A 14263-nucleotide genomic window follows, 5' to 3' on the forward strand; every position below is an offset into this window, starting at 1 on the left:
ATCTAAAAAAAAGAAATGGTTCTGATGAACCTAGGAGCAGGGCAGGAATTAAGATGCAGACATAGAGAATGGACTTGAGGACACGGGGAGGGGGAAGGGTAAGCTGGGACGAAGTGAGAGAGTAGCATCGACATATATACACTACCAAATGTCAAATAGATGGCTAGTGGGAAGCGGCTGCATCCCACAGGGAGATCAGCTCGGTGCTTTGTGACCACCTAGAGGGGTGTAAAAGGGAGGGGATATGGGGATACATGTATACATACAGCTGATTCACTTTGTTACACAGCAGAAACTAACACAACAATGTAAAGCAATTATACTCCAATAAAGATGTTAAAATTTTTTAAAATAAATAAATAAATAAAATGATAGTACCATAATCATTGATAATTTATGTCAGCCTCAATTCTAATACTTTCCACTAGTCTGTGTTTAGTTGCTGTCTTGATATTGTGTTTGCAGATGGTTCTAGTCTTTAAAAGAGAATTCACCAATAAAGAGAGATGTGATGCAAAAAAAAAGTCTTAATTTCTGCTGTACAGCAAAGTGATTCAGTTATACATATATAGACATTCTTTTTCATGTTCTTTTCCATTATGGTTTATCACAGGGTATTAAATATAGTTCTCATGTGCTATACAGTAGGACCTTGTTGTTTATCCATCCTATATATAATAGTTGGCATCTATTAATCCCAAACTCCCAATCCTTCCCTCCCCCAAACACCTTGGCAACCACAAGTCTGTTCTTTATGTCTGTGAGTCTGTTTCTATTTCATAGATAAGTTCATTTGTGTCATATTTTAGATGCCACATATAAGTGATATCATATGGTATTTGTCTTTCTCTTTCTGACTTCACTCAGTATGATAATCTCTAGGTCCATCCATGTTGCTGCAAATGGCTTTATTTCTTTTTTTTTAATAAATTAATTAATTTATTTATGGCTGCGTTGGGTCTTCGTTGCTGTGTGCAGGCTTTCTCTAGTTGCAGCGAGCGGGGGCTACTCTTGGTTGCAGTACATGGGATTCTCATTGTGGTGGCTTCTCTTGTTGTGGAGCATGGGCTCTAGGTGCGCGGGCTTCAGTAGTTGTGGCACACGGGCTTAGTTGCTCTGCAGCATGTGGGATCTTCCTGGACCAGGGCTCGAACCTGTGTCCCCCACATCAGCAGGCGGATTCTTAACCACCGCGCCACCTATTTCATTCCTTTTATGGCTGAATAGTATTCCATTGTGTATATACCACCTCTTCTTTATCCATTCATCTGTCGATGGACATTTAGGTTGTTCCCATGTCTTGGCTATTGTGAATAGTGCTGCTGTGAACATAGGGATGCGTGTATCTTTTTGAATTATAGTTTTGTCTGGATATATGCCTAGGAGTGGGATTGCTGGATCTTATGGCAACTCTGTTTTTAGTTTTTTGAGGAACCTTCACACTGTTCTCCATAATGGCTGCACCAGTTTACATTCCCACCAACAGTGTAGGAGGATTCCCTTTTCTCCACACCCTCTTCAGCATTTTTTGTTTTTTTTGTTTGTTTGTTTGTTTTTTGTGGTACGCGGGCCTCTCACTGCTGTGGCCTCTCCCGTTGCGGAGCACAGGCTCCGGACGCGCAGGCTCAGCGGCCATGGCTCACGGGCCCAGCCGCTCCGCGGCACGTGGGATCTTCCCGGACCGGGGCTCGAACCGGCGTCCCCTGCATCGGCAGGCGGACTCTCAACCACTGCGCCACCAGGGAAGCCCAGCATTTTTTATTTGTAGATTTTTTTTATGATGGCCATTCTGACCCGTGTGAGGTGGTACCTCATTGTAGTTTTGATTTGCATTTCTCTAATAATTAACGATGTTGAGTGTCTTTTCATGAGCCTGTTGGTCATCTGTATGTCTTCTCTGGAGAAATGTCTATTTAGGTCTTCTGCCCATTTTTCGATTGGGTTGTTTGTTTTTTCATTGTTGAGTTGTATGAGCTGTTTGTATATTTTGGAAATTAAGCCATTTTTGGTCACATTATTTGCAAATATTTTCTCCCAGTCTGTAGATTGTGAAAACACTTGCTTTTTAACCTGTCTTCTTCCTTTCCCAGTGCTCCTGAAGTTCCGCACAGATAAAGGAAGAGATCCTAGTTCTGATACCTTTGGGGAAGATTCTGAGTTGTTGCTCCAGATTCGAAACGATGTGCTTGACTCCCTGGGTGTTAATCCTGACCTGCTTCCCGAAGACTTTGTCAGGTTGGTCTCAGTACTTGTCACAGTTTAGCCTGGATTGATAAATGTCTGTTTTCAGTATTTGCCTTAATTTGGGGAGATGCTTTATTAAGACCGAAAGCCCTGAGGAGAGCCTCCTTTGCCACATTCTGCCACCTCCTGTGGCCCTCTGTCCTTCTGTTGGTATAACAGCAGTATATGAAAAATCGAGGTGACCTTGTATGTGTGCAGGTATAACTGCACGATAAATGGAGTGGCGGGGTCAGAAGAATGGGTTTATCATTTGGTAGATATTGCCCCATTGCCCTCCATTGATGACCCATCAGTTTATACCCTCAGCAGCAAAGGCATCCCTTTTCCCAGCGTCCTCGCCCTTAGGCGCTGGGATGCTTTCACCTTAGGCGACCAGTCTTTTGCTCTTATACACAATCAGGTTTAGGATTTGATTGGATCGGTCCAAAGGGAGACTGGGTCAGGAACCCCTTCCAAGTAGTTCTGGGGTCATCTCATTACTCTCACTCTCTTTCAGTGTATCTGGGGGGCTCCCTAAACTGCTTTGCTGTGCTCCAGCTTGTAGCAGTAATAATGATGGCTAGAGTTTACTGAGCAGCTGTTTATAATACCAGGCATTGTGGTAGTTGCTTTCTGTACGTGCTCCCTCTTGACAACAGCCCATTTTATAGGAGAGGGAAAGTTAATTTAGAGCTCAGAGAAGTTCAGTGACTAGTATGAGGTTACACAGCTAATAACAACAGCACCACGTATTGAAGACTTCCTGTGCTTTACCAACACAGCCACGTTTAATTGTTACAATAATCCTCGAAGTGTGTATTATTATTTTCCCATGAGTTAAATGAAGAAACTGAGGCTCAGAAAGATAGTCAGTTGTCCAAGGTTTTAGTAAGTAGCCAACCAAGATCTCACCACACTGCTGATCGCTGGTAACAGCACAGTACCTTGGTTCCTTTTCAGCAATACAGTGAATCGGAGTCCCTTCGTTCCCTAGCCCTTTTCTTCTTCACTCGTGGCTGGGAGCCTCGCTTAGACACTAGCAAACCTCAGCCGATTTAAGACCAGCAGTGGGCTTGGAATCCCCGGCCGGGCCCTCAGCCAGAAAGAGGCAGCTGCCTACAAGGTGCTTTTGTAAATTAGCACTGGGAGGTCGGGGCCGATGACACTGCCGGCTGGGATGGGGTCCCTGTTTCGGGCTAACAGCGGGCACACTTCTCTTGGTGGAGGAGCAAGTGGTGCCCGCTCTGCACTTCATGGCAGGAGGCGGGCAGGCTCTGCAGGGCTCCAGATTCAGTAGACGTAGCCAGGCCGCAGGGCCGCCGAGCACACCCAGTGCCGCGTGCCGGGCCTGAGCGTGCCGTCGAGTGACTGATTTGGGTGTTTAGAGTGATGAACGGCCTGCCTCTGCATCGCCAGCCAGTGGCAGAGGCCCCGCTTCCCAGAAGGAGAAAGCCACAGCCTAACTGCTAACAGCCGGACTAGCTGCTGGCTAGTTTCCTCTCCAAAGTGTCCCCCCGCTACCCCTTTGCAGAAACCACTTTCCCATGACTACGCCTCGTGTGCTCAGGCGCTCCTTCTCTATTGCCTTTTAAGTAAGAGGTGGTTGACGGCCTCTCGAAGTCCGTCTGTGGCTGGTGGAGATGAGGCTGGTGGAGATGGGATAGGGATGCGGCAAGGAAATGAGCCGCCGTCTGGCAGCTGAGCTACTCTCACAAATTACCCACTGCCAGCTCCGAGCAGGGTGTGCTTACTTGAGTAGGGAAAGCTGTGCCCAAGTCTCCATTTCCCTCATCTGTGATCTGCTTGTCCTGTCTCTTCATGTTAGGTTATTTATTCTCTTTTCAGAGAGCTTTATTGCTTTTCTGATTATGAAAGTAACAGATGCCCATTGCCAGCAAATATAAAAGAGAAGAAAAGGATCATCCATAGTCCTCCCAATGAGAAGTAGCCACTGCTAACTTGGGGTTTAATTTGGGGGTTTAGCCTCACAGACATCAGTATGTGTATTTATTCATGTTTTTTCTCTTTTTAAATATCAAAATGAGATTGTACTTTTCATGTGATAGCCTTCTTTTTCCAGCATTGTATGGACTTGTTTGTGTCACAAATACAGATCCATAACTTCACTTGTGCTGCATAATGTTTCATTGCCTGCCATATGGTTATTTATTTAGCCATTACCCTATTGGTGGGTATGTGAGTTATTTATAGTTTTTCACTATTATAAACACTTGTGGTGAACATTCATAATTTGTATGTGTAATATGACTTTTACTGTTTCAAAAAAATTTTTTTATTGTGGTGAAATACACACAACATGATTATGCCATTTTAACCATTCGTAAATGGACAGGTCAGTGGCATTAAGTACATTCACATTGTTGTGCACCTGTCACTATTATCCATCTCCAGTACTTTTTCATCATCCCAAACTGAAACTCTGTCCCTGTCAAACACTAACTTCCCATCGTGCTGCCCCAGCCCCTGGTGACCTCTGTTCTACTTTCTGTCTCTATGAATTTGATTGTTCTACGTATTTTGTATAAGTGGAATTATACAATATTTGTCCTTTTGTGAACTTACTGGTTTTTAAGTTTCAGAGATAATATATATATTATGGAAAAATCAGATAGTGTGGAATAAATTCAAAGATGAAAATGAGGAGGAGTGGGAGGCACAGACTATTGGGTATAAGAATAGGCTCAAGGCTGTATTGTACAACACAGGGAATATAGCCACATTTATTTATTTTTTTTGGCTGCACCATGTATAGCTGATATTTTGTAATAACTGAATGGAAAGTAACCTTTACAGATTTTATAAAAGTTTTAAAAAACAATTTAGAAAGAGGAAAATGAAAATTACTCATAATTCCATTAACCAGAGAAAATCACTGAATTTGTTATTATATTTTTCTTATATATTTTCTATCAGAATATGTAAAATCAACAAAAATCCTCTGTCGATTAAAAACAACATATTCGTTGTTAGTAAGCGTGATGGGAAAAGGTACAACCTTTTAAGAAGGCAGTTTGGAAATAAGTATCAAGAGTCATTTAAGTGTTCCCTCTTTAGCCCAGTAATTCTGCTCCTTGATAATGAGAATATACCTGAAAGAAATAATGTCAGCAAATACTTATATACAGAAGATATTCATTATCATATTTATACGAAAGAAATTGGAAAGGCATTAGAGAGTTAATATTACAGAGCAAATGCAAATACATGGATTAAAAATTATGTGAAAAATGTCAAGCATACAGAAAAATGGAAAGAATAGTGAACAGTAGTAAACATCTCTATACCACTCAGTTAGATTCAGTTGTTAATATTTCGCTTTCTGATTATGGGGAGGGGAGCAGAATGATGACGTGATGTGTAAGAATGCATCAGAGTTCATCTGTTGCGTTTGGTTCTGTGCTCCTTTTAATCTGGAAGTTGGCAAACTGGCTTGCCACCTGCTTTTGTAAATAAAGTTTTATTCCACACCTACTCATTTGTATATTATTTGTGACAGCTTTTGTAGAGTTTTTACAAAGAGTTTAAACAGAGACCATATGGCCTATAAAGCCAAAAAATTATTTGGCTTTAAAGCAGAATGTTAATGTCTGGTTCTTTAAAAAGAAAGTTTTCCAGCTCCTGATCTAGAACAGTTTACCGCCTTTTTTTTTTTTTTTTTAGGAGTCCAGGCCAGTTACATTTTAGAATATTCCATATTCTGAACTTGTCTGATTATGTCTTGAGATGATGCTTGTTTTTGTCTTGTTTAGTTTTTATTATTTAGACTTATACAGTGAAATTTGTTCTTGTTTCCTCATGGTGGTTTTTTTTTTAAATTTACATACAGTCAAATTTATTCTTTTTTGTTATGCAGTTCTGTGAGTTGTTTGTGTGTTTTGTTTTCAAGTTCCATAAAATAAAATAAAATAAAATAAAAAAAGTTCCATAAAATTTTACGAAGACCCAGAGTTGTATAACTACCACCACAAACAAGATACAGAAAAGTTTTGTCACCCCCCCGCCTCCCCACAATCCCTCATGCTGCCTTGGAGTAATCAGCCCCTTCCCTACCTGTAACCACTGACCTGTTCTCTATCCCTGTAGTTCTGCCTTTTTCAATAATGTAATATAAATGGAATCATAAAGCATGTGTAGTCTTCTTGAGTCTGGCTTCTTTCCTTTAGCCTAATACCTTTGAGATTCATCCATGTTGTGTGAATCGATAGCTCATTTCTAATTGCGAGTAGTAGTCCACTGTATGGATGTACCACAGTTTATGCACCAGGTGAAGGACATTTTGGTTGTTCCCAGTTTTTGGCAATTATGACTAACGCCACTATAAACATTCATGTGTTTTTGTGTGAACATAAGTTTTCATTTCTCTTGGATATGTATACCAAAGGGTGGAATTGATGGCTCATGTGGTAACTCTGTTTAACAATTTGAACTCTCTTTCACAGTGGGCACACCACTTTACCATCCCACCAGCACTTTATCCAGGTTCCGGTTTCTCCACATCCTTGCGACAAGTGTTATTGTCTGTCTGTTTCAGTGTTAGTGGGTAATGAGTTGCATCTCACTGTGGTTTTGATTTGCATTTCCCTAATGACTAATGATGTAGAGCATCTTTTCGTGTGCCTACTGGCCATTTGTGTATGTTTTTAGAGAAATGTCTATTTAGATCATTTGCCCATTCTTAAATTGGGTTATCTTTTTATTGTTAAATTGTAAGGGGTCCCTGTATACAAGTCCTTTTGTCAGATACATGATTTGTAAAAATTTTCTCCCATTCTGTGGGTTGTCTTTTCACTTTCCTGATAGTATCCTTTGAAGTAGAAATGTTTAACTTTTATGAAATATAATTTATCTTTTTTTCCCCCCGTTTTTACATGTATGGTCTCATCTGAAGAGTTTTACAGTTTTAGCTTTTGCATTTAGGTCTGTGATCCCTTTTTGGATTAACTTTTGTACACGATGTGAAGGTAGGGGTCCACATTAATTCTTTTGCCTTTAGAGACCCAGTTGTCCCAGTAACATTTGGAGAGTATTGCCATCTTAACAATATTAAGTCTCCTGATCCACGAACTTGGGGATATCTTTCCATTTATTTAAGTCTTTTATTTCTTTCAACAATGTTTTATAGTGTTCAGAGTATAAGTTTTACACATTTATTGTTAAATTTATTCTGAAATAGTTTATTCTGTTGGATGCTATTGTAAATCAAATTCTTGATTTCATTTTAAGGATGTTCATTGCTCATGTATAGAAATAGATTGATGTTTTGTATGTTAGTCTTGTCTTCTGCAGCCTTGCTGAATTTAATAGTTCAAATAATTTTTCTGTGGTTTCCTTAGAATTTTCTATATACCAGATCATGTCATCTATGAATATATGTATTACTTCTTCTTTCCAGTCTGGATGTCCCTTATTTCTTTTTCCTTCCTTCCTTAAATGCCCTGGCTAGAACCTCCAGTACAATGTTGAATAGAAGTGGTGATAGCAGACATCCTTGTTTTGTTCCTGATCTTTCAGTCTTTTGCCATTAAGTAAGATGTTAGCTGTGGATTTTTCGTAGACGCCCTTTATCAGTTTAAAGAAATTTCCTTCTCTTCCCAGTTTGTTGAGTGTTTTTATCTTGAAGAGGTGCTGGATTTTGTCTCATGCTTTTTCTGTGTCTGTTGAAGTGATCATGTGTCTATATGTTGCTGGTTTGGTTTGCTAGCATTTTGTTGAGGTGATAAAAAAAAGCAGAATGTTAAATTTGTATAGTACAATCACATAGAATGTAGGTGAATTTTTTTTAAAGGAAAAATATTCCCATATTTGACTGTCTTTGAGTCGTAGAATTATGGTGACTAGTTTTGCTTTGGTATAGTTCTCTGTGTATTTTATAGTTCTGCGGTGGACCTTGGTACGTGGGAGGAAGAGCTGCCTCTGTGGATGGACAGATGGGAGTGCTGGGCCCGGCCAGGGGGTGAGGAGATGGGCATCCCCAAGCACAGTTGATGCGAGCTGAATGGGCATAGCCTTTCTGGAGGGCATTGTGGCAAAATGTATCAGGACTCAACAATTCTATATTTGGGAATTTGCCATAAGGAATTGTTTGGACACCACTGCCAAGATGTATGGTCACAATGTTGAACAGCTTCAGTATCCATCAGTAGGTTACAGGGCACAATGAATAATAGCTGCTATGACTTGGGTTTTAAATTATATATATTTAGATATGTGCCCTTTTAAAAATGTCTAGAAGGGTGTGTACCAAACCAAGAAGACAGGAGGTGCTCTCCTCGTGGTAGGGTTCTGTAGGGAAGCTTTCCTTTTAACTTGCCTGCACCTCAATTTGCTCATTTAAAAAACCCCTTTGTGTTCAGGGATGGGAACTGGCGAGGCATGGTTCCTCTGGGGAGGTGGGGGGAGAAAGCGTTTTGCTGTCCAGGATGGGTGATTGGGGCAGGTGACAATATTAGCTAAAATTTGTCCTCTGGATGCCCATCCTGGCCCAGAAGGGTTGGTATCTACGTGGGTAGTGAAGGCTTTTTTCTGCTCCCGTGCTATAATCTCAGGCCCTGACTTTCCCATGCCTCCTGCATGTTAACACAGGCCTACTCCTGACATTTGTCTGGGAATAGCATATAGAACCCACTGCCCATTGTGGGTCAGGAGAGAATTGCGAGAATGTGACCAGGGCACTGAAACATCTGATATTTGTAGGACTTTATTTTTAGGACGCACAGATATAGCCTTTCCTTTAACTTAAAAAAAAAAAAAAAAGTGTGAAACAATTCTTGCCTGCCAAGGTTCAGAGGTCATTCCCAACCACCTACTAACCTGGATCAGATTTAATTTTCACGCCTAGTTGCCAGCATTAGCATTGTTGTCTGAATTGACTCCTCCTGGTAGGAGATGTTTTCATTCAGGTGAACCTACTACTGACCTTTTCCAGATGTCGTTACCAGCCTTCCTGTTCCTCAGTGCTCCATTTCATTTGTCTTCTCTTTCAGGTACTGCTTCTCTGAGATGGCCCCAGTGTGTGCAGTCGTTGGAGGGATCCTGGCCCAGGAAATTGTGAAGGTAAAAAGTCACTGTGGCACAGAAGATCGTTGCCCCTCCGCACCATGACCTTGGATGTGCCAACAGAGAGAACCCAGGACTGTCTTAGAGAGCTGCCTGGTTTCTCTGACTCCACTCACCCTGTCTCCTGCCATCCCCATTCCCTTCCTTCCTTCCTTTTTCCACCCCATCCTCTTCTCTCCAGCCCATCCAGGTGGGCCTGTAGCAAATGATCTTTGAGTGCCTGCCTACTCAGAGCTGGACAAAGAGCCCGTGAGGTGCTGTCCAGCGTCCCCTAACTACACCAACCAGTTATCTGGTGCTTATGGTATTTGTCAGGTATTCTGCCTCTTACCGCTCTATGAAATGGGCACTGTCCTGACCCCCATTTAAGGGGTGGACACCGAGACCCAGAGAAGGGATTCCACGACCCACGTTTCTCCACCTCTGTCTGCTTCACAGTTTCTCTCCACCCATGGCCATGGCGTCAAAGCACCCTCTTGTTACTGCACACACCATAGGCATGTGTAGAGCAGGGGGAGATCAGTAGCAGTGGAGCCCGTGCACTGTGCCAGGAGCCCCACAGGGCTCTGTCCAGGGTGACCTGTGCCCACGCTAGGCAGGTGTCGTTGTCCCTCTCAGAAGGGAAGCATTTCATGTAGGGTCCTGGGGTAACCAAGTAACTAGCACAGCCTTTTGAGTCTCTTCTGGAACGTTTGAGTTGCCAGAACTATAGCATACCCCCAAATGTATTTTACTTTCTTTGGGAACTGATAGTTGCCCAAAGATAATGAATTTGCCTTTTGCAGGTTATTAACTGCTTTAGTGGACCTGCGGTGACGGGGTGTCCTTTTCTTTCATGGAGCAGAGTCATGCCTGGTCAAATGATTCTCCACGTCCATTTACATGTCAGGTTTGAGCTTAGGAGGACGATTTGGAGACCAGCTCTCACTACTTTGTCCTGCTCTGGAAACATTCGACTCTATTTGATGGTCCCACCGTCCTCTCAAGGCCTTTTTTTTCGCTCTTCTTTCCTGATCCTTCTCTCTGGATCAATTCTTTCCCTAAATCTAACTTTCTGTGTCATAGGCAGTAGGGGTGAGCACCGAGGAGGTACAGTGGGAGAAGAGGAGAAGCATGGGATGTTGTGCCTGCTTTCTTGCTCGTGCCTTCTGCTTAACCCAGACTGATAAAAAAAGTTCAGCTGTGTCCCCAGTCTGAGAAGTTGGCTGCCCAGAGGACTGTGTTGAGAAGGATTCTGAGGTTGCCTATAGAGAGTCATGGCAGGAAAGAGTACAGTGATGGAAAAATAAGGGGGGGAATGGGAACATAATATATTTTTTGTAGCCTACAGTGACGACAACAATAGTAGATAACATTTATTGAAAGCTCATTACATACCTACCGCACAGAGACCATGTTCCCTACGTGGATAGACTCATTTGATCCTTACAACAACCCAAGAGGTAGGAGCTGGTGATCCCTCCTGTATGAAGGAGGCACTGAGGTGCAGAGAAGCGGCGGAGCCAGGACTCGAGCCCATGCCGTCTGGTTTCTGAGCCTGTGCTCTGCCATCAGGCCTCAGGGGCCCTCCCTAAAGGCCCTCCCGTCCGGCGGGGTTCTGTGTGGACCTGGGGCCACCGTCCTTGCGCCCTTAGCCTCACCTCCGTACCTCCCATGGAGAAGCTGCTCCCTGAGTTTTTCATGTGGGATGGAGATTGTGGGTCAGGCAGGTGGCCTTGACCCCATTGTGTGCAGGGGCTTCTCTGCATCCCAGTCCTAACCTCTAGTGCAGCCCCCTCCTTCCTGCCTGCAGAGGACAGCTGTTGCCCAGCATCTTGTTTCTGTTTATCCCAGATAGCCAGAGTACTCTGCATTCTTGGTTGCTGGGTGTGTTTGGAATCTCCTCCTACCCCCATCTTGCTTGGGAAGCACTTTACCTTTTGCCCCATGTTCACCCCATGCCCTGCTGTCTTGTCCCCGCCACTCCCCCTTACTTAACACCGTTTCAGCTTCGGCCAGCTGGCGGTAAAGGCCTGCAATCTGAGGGCCATGGATCTCCCCCTTTTCCCTGGTGGGACCATCTGACCACCTGTAAAGAGTAAACATGGGGAGATGGGGGGGCAAATGCATAAGTCTGTTCCCTTGGAATCATCTTTGTTTCCCTCCTTCCTTGCATCATTCCAGACACCACATGTTCTATCCACGTCCTCTGTCATGTCCCGCTTCCTTGGGTTTAATCATCCTCTTTTCTCTCCCCACTGTCCGCGGTCGGTCGCCCCACCTAGAGTACTAGAGGCGAGAGTGACGGCAGCAGCCTTATCAAGGTCCACGTGAAAACACCTTGTATCATCTCCTGGAACGTGGGTTCTCGGGTCTAAGATCCACCTGTGGGCTCCTGGGCCCTTCCACCTGGCTGAGTGCTTGGAGCCTCAGATATTGGGAAGGGCCCTCTGGCCCCCGTTAGTCATAGCAGCTCCCAGTTACTGAGAATTTACTACATGCCCGACACGTTACAAGCTTGATCGCATTTCATGCTCACCAGGGGCCCTAGCAGGCAGGGGCCGTTTGTTTGCCATTTCATATGGCAGCCCAGAGAAGCAAACCTCTGATCCAAGCCCCAGGCAGGGAGGGACTTCAGGATCCTTACTGTCTAACACAATACCTGCCACAGAGTAGATGCTCAATACATTTTCCTCAGAAGAATGGTTATTTCCGGAATCACCGCTTGGACTAGGTATAGTTGTCTCCATTTTACAGATGAGAAAGTGGATTGGGATTGACACTCAGTTCAAGGAGGAGAGGTTCGGGGTGTTTAGAGCACACTCCCAACCTTGTAAAGGAGGTCCTGCCTTAGGGATGACAGCATGGTGCTCCTGGAAACCTTGACACCCTGCCTAGCAGTCTGTGTAGGTGATGTCTTCCTCTTTAAACAGGAACCCTTCTTGCGTTGAAAATGTCCACTATCGCCTATGGACCTTTCCCCAGTACACACAGGTACACACATGATTCAGCATGTAATTTCAGGGACTCTTAACTCCATCTCTAACAGTGCTGTGAACTTCTGTTAACCCCATGAGATAATCATCCTTTTCATGGCTGACTGGCATGTCCCAGGCCCTCTGGACCCCAGCCCTGGCCTGTCCTGTGGAGGGCAGGCAGCACTGCCTTCTCCTGGAAGCACCACTTCTGCATCAGTGAGTGTCCCCCGCAGGTGACGGAGGCTGCAGCCTCAGACGTGTTGGAATGAATCAGTGCCTTTCTCAGTTGAACAGTCATAGATAATTATTACTGCCGTTAGCCAAGCGGTGCTTCTCCATGTTAGGCATTGTTTTAGATATTTGAGGTACAGCATCTTTTTTAATCCCTAGGATAAAACATTTGTTATTTTCATTTTACATGGGGAGAGTAAAGGTCAGAGAGGCTAAATGATCTGCTCAAGGACACACAGCTGGTAAGGGACAGAGCAAAGGGACATGACAATTACAATCAGAAGTGTTTCCCAACATAGCCACATAGCCCCTGGGGAGCAAAATCAACGTCTCTTGCGAACCACTGGCCACGTTGCTTTTAGAAGATTTCAGTTTGGGGGTTTATTCTCTTTTCTCCATTTTATCCCTTTGAAAGCACTTGAGCTGAACCCTCTTCTCGTTTTGCTCCCCAGGCCCTGTCTCAAAGGGACCCTCCTCACAACAACTTCTTCTTCTTTGATGGCATGAAGGGGAACGGGATTGTGGAGTGCCTTGGCCCCAAGTGAACCCAGGACTTGGCAGCCCCGGCGATGCTGCCCCGCGGCATGCCCACGTGTGATCCTTGTCCCCTTCCCCCGCGAAGGCCCTCTCCAGGCGAGGGAAAAGTGAAGTCATTGAACCAATGCAAACCGTTTCCTGTGAGCAGTGAGGTCGTACAGATGTGCTGCTTCTAAGCACCAGTGGCTGCTAAGCAAGGGGCGTGGGTCCTGGCTGTCGCCGTTCCCGTCCCAGGCCCGCGCAGCCAGCACCTGACAGCCCCCTCTGACTCCTCGTCATGGCGTCACCAGTCCCCCCAGCCAGGAACCAGCACACCTTGTTGCTTAGGAGCCTCTTGCCACCTTCTTGGCCTTAGTCTCCGCCTGATGTCACACAGAGAGGAGCGTGACTTCAGGTGGGGAATGCGGCCTAGGTCTGATGAAACACTAGTGGGACCACAGTTCCAAATGCAGACGGTGCCCCCGGAGAGGAGAGAACATGGCAGGCGGAATGTATTTCCTCCAAAGTTTGAGACTCTGAAAAACAACAGGTGGCATCTGGTGTGCTATTCTTGAGTTTTAGTTTAGGATTAGTTGAGTTCCAGCCTGGATTTTGGACGAGAGGAAATATCACCAAGCCCTCTTGGGTATTAGGGTGAGACCTTGCAAATGGAGTATTAGCGGGAAAGCCCGTTTTAAAAAGGCAGATTCCCTGGTCCCATCCCCTGGGGATTCTGACTTCTTGGCCGCGAGCTGGGACAGAGGAGCCTGCCCTTCCCACGGAGCCCCATGCCGATGCCGTGCCGACCCTCGCTCTGGAGGCTGTCGCGTGTTAAGGGCTGTATCGGCCCTTCATTTACCCCCCTGAATTGCAGCTGTTCATTTTTTTTTTATATTTTCTATATTTCCTTGGTTCTTTAAAAAGGAATGATTGAAATAAAGTTATTTGCTTTAGGATTTGTTTGTTTTTCTTCCACATTAAAAACTTCTTCCTCGGACAGGGAGCGATCCTATCAATTGCCTAAACCTGAAGAAATGTCCCTGGATGCTTTGACATGACACAAAGACCCTCCCCTCCGTCACCGTTCCTGCCACCGTTTTTCTGGGCAATGCAGCAAGAGCTAGAGTGCTCATATTCTAGCGTGCAGAAGCTTCTGATTCTTATTGTCTGTTGAATAATTCAGTTAAGTAGTGGCTGTTCTCAGGGATAGCAATTGTAATAATAGTGGAAAAAGAGTAAAACTGAGTGATAGTTAAGAA

General features: G+C 44.4%; 1 protein-coding gene across 1 annotated transcript; it reads left to right on the top strand.

Moving 5' to 3' along the window:
* The first annotated feature begins 1954 nt into the window (after window positions 1–1954).
* On the top strand, window positions 1955–13957 carry LOC114484130 (SUMO-activating enzyme subunit 1-like). The gene is made up of 3 exons (XM_028478334.2): window positions 1955–2235; window positions 9228–9297; window positions 12941–13957. Exons 1-3 carry the CDS (start codon window positions 1970–1972, stop codon window positions 13031–13033), a joined length of 429 nt encoding a protein of 142 aa, XP_028334135.2. The 5' UTR covers window positions 1955–1969; the 3' UTR covers window positions 13034–13957.
* The last annotated feature ends 306 nt before the right edge of the window (window positions 13958–14263 follow it).

This window comes from Physeter macrocephalus, chromosome 17 (assembly GCF_002837175.3).
Source record: "Physeter macrocephalus isolate SW-GA chromosome 17, ASM283717v5, whole genome shotgun sequence".
NCBI lineage: Eukaryota > Metazoa > Chordata > Mammalia > Artiodactyla > Physeteridae > Physeter > Physeter macrocephalus.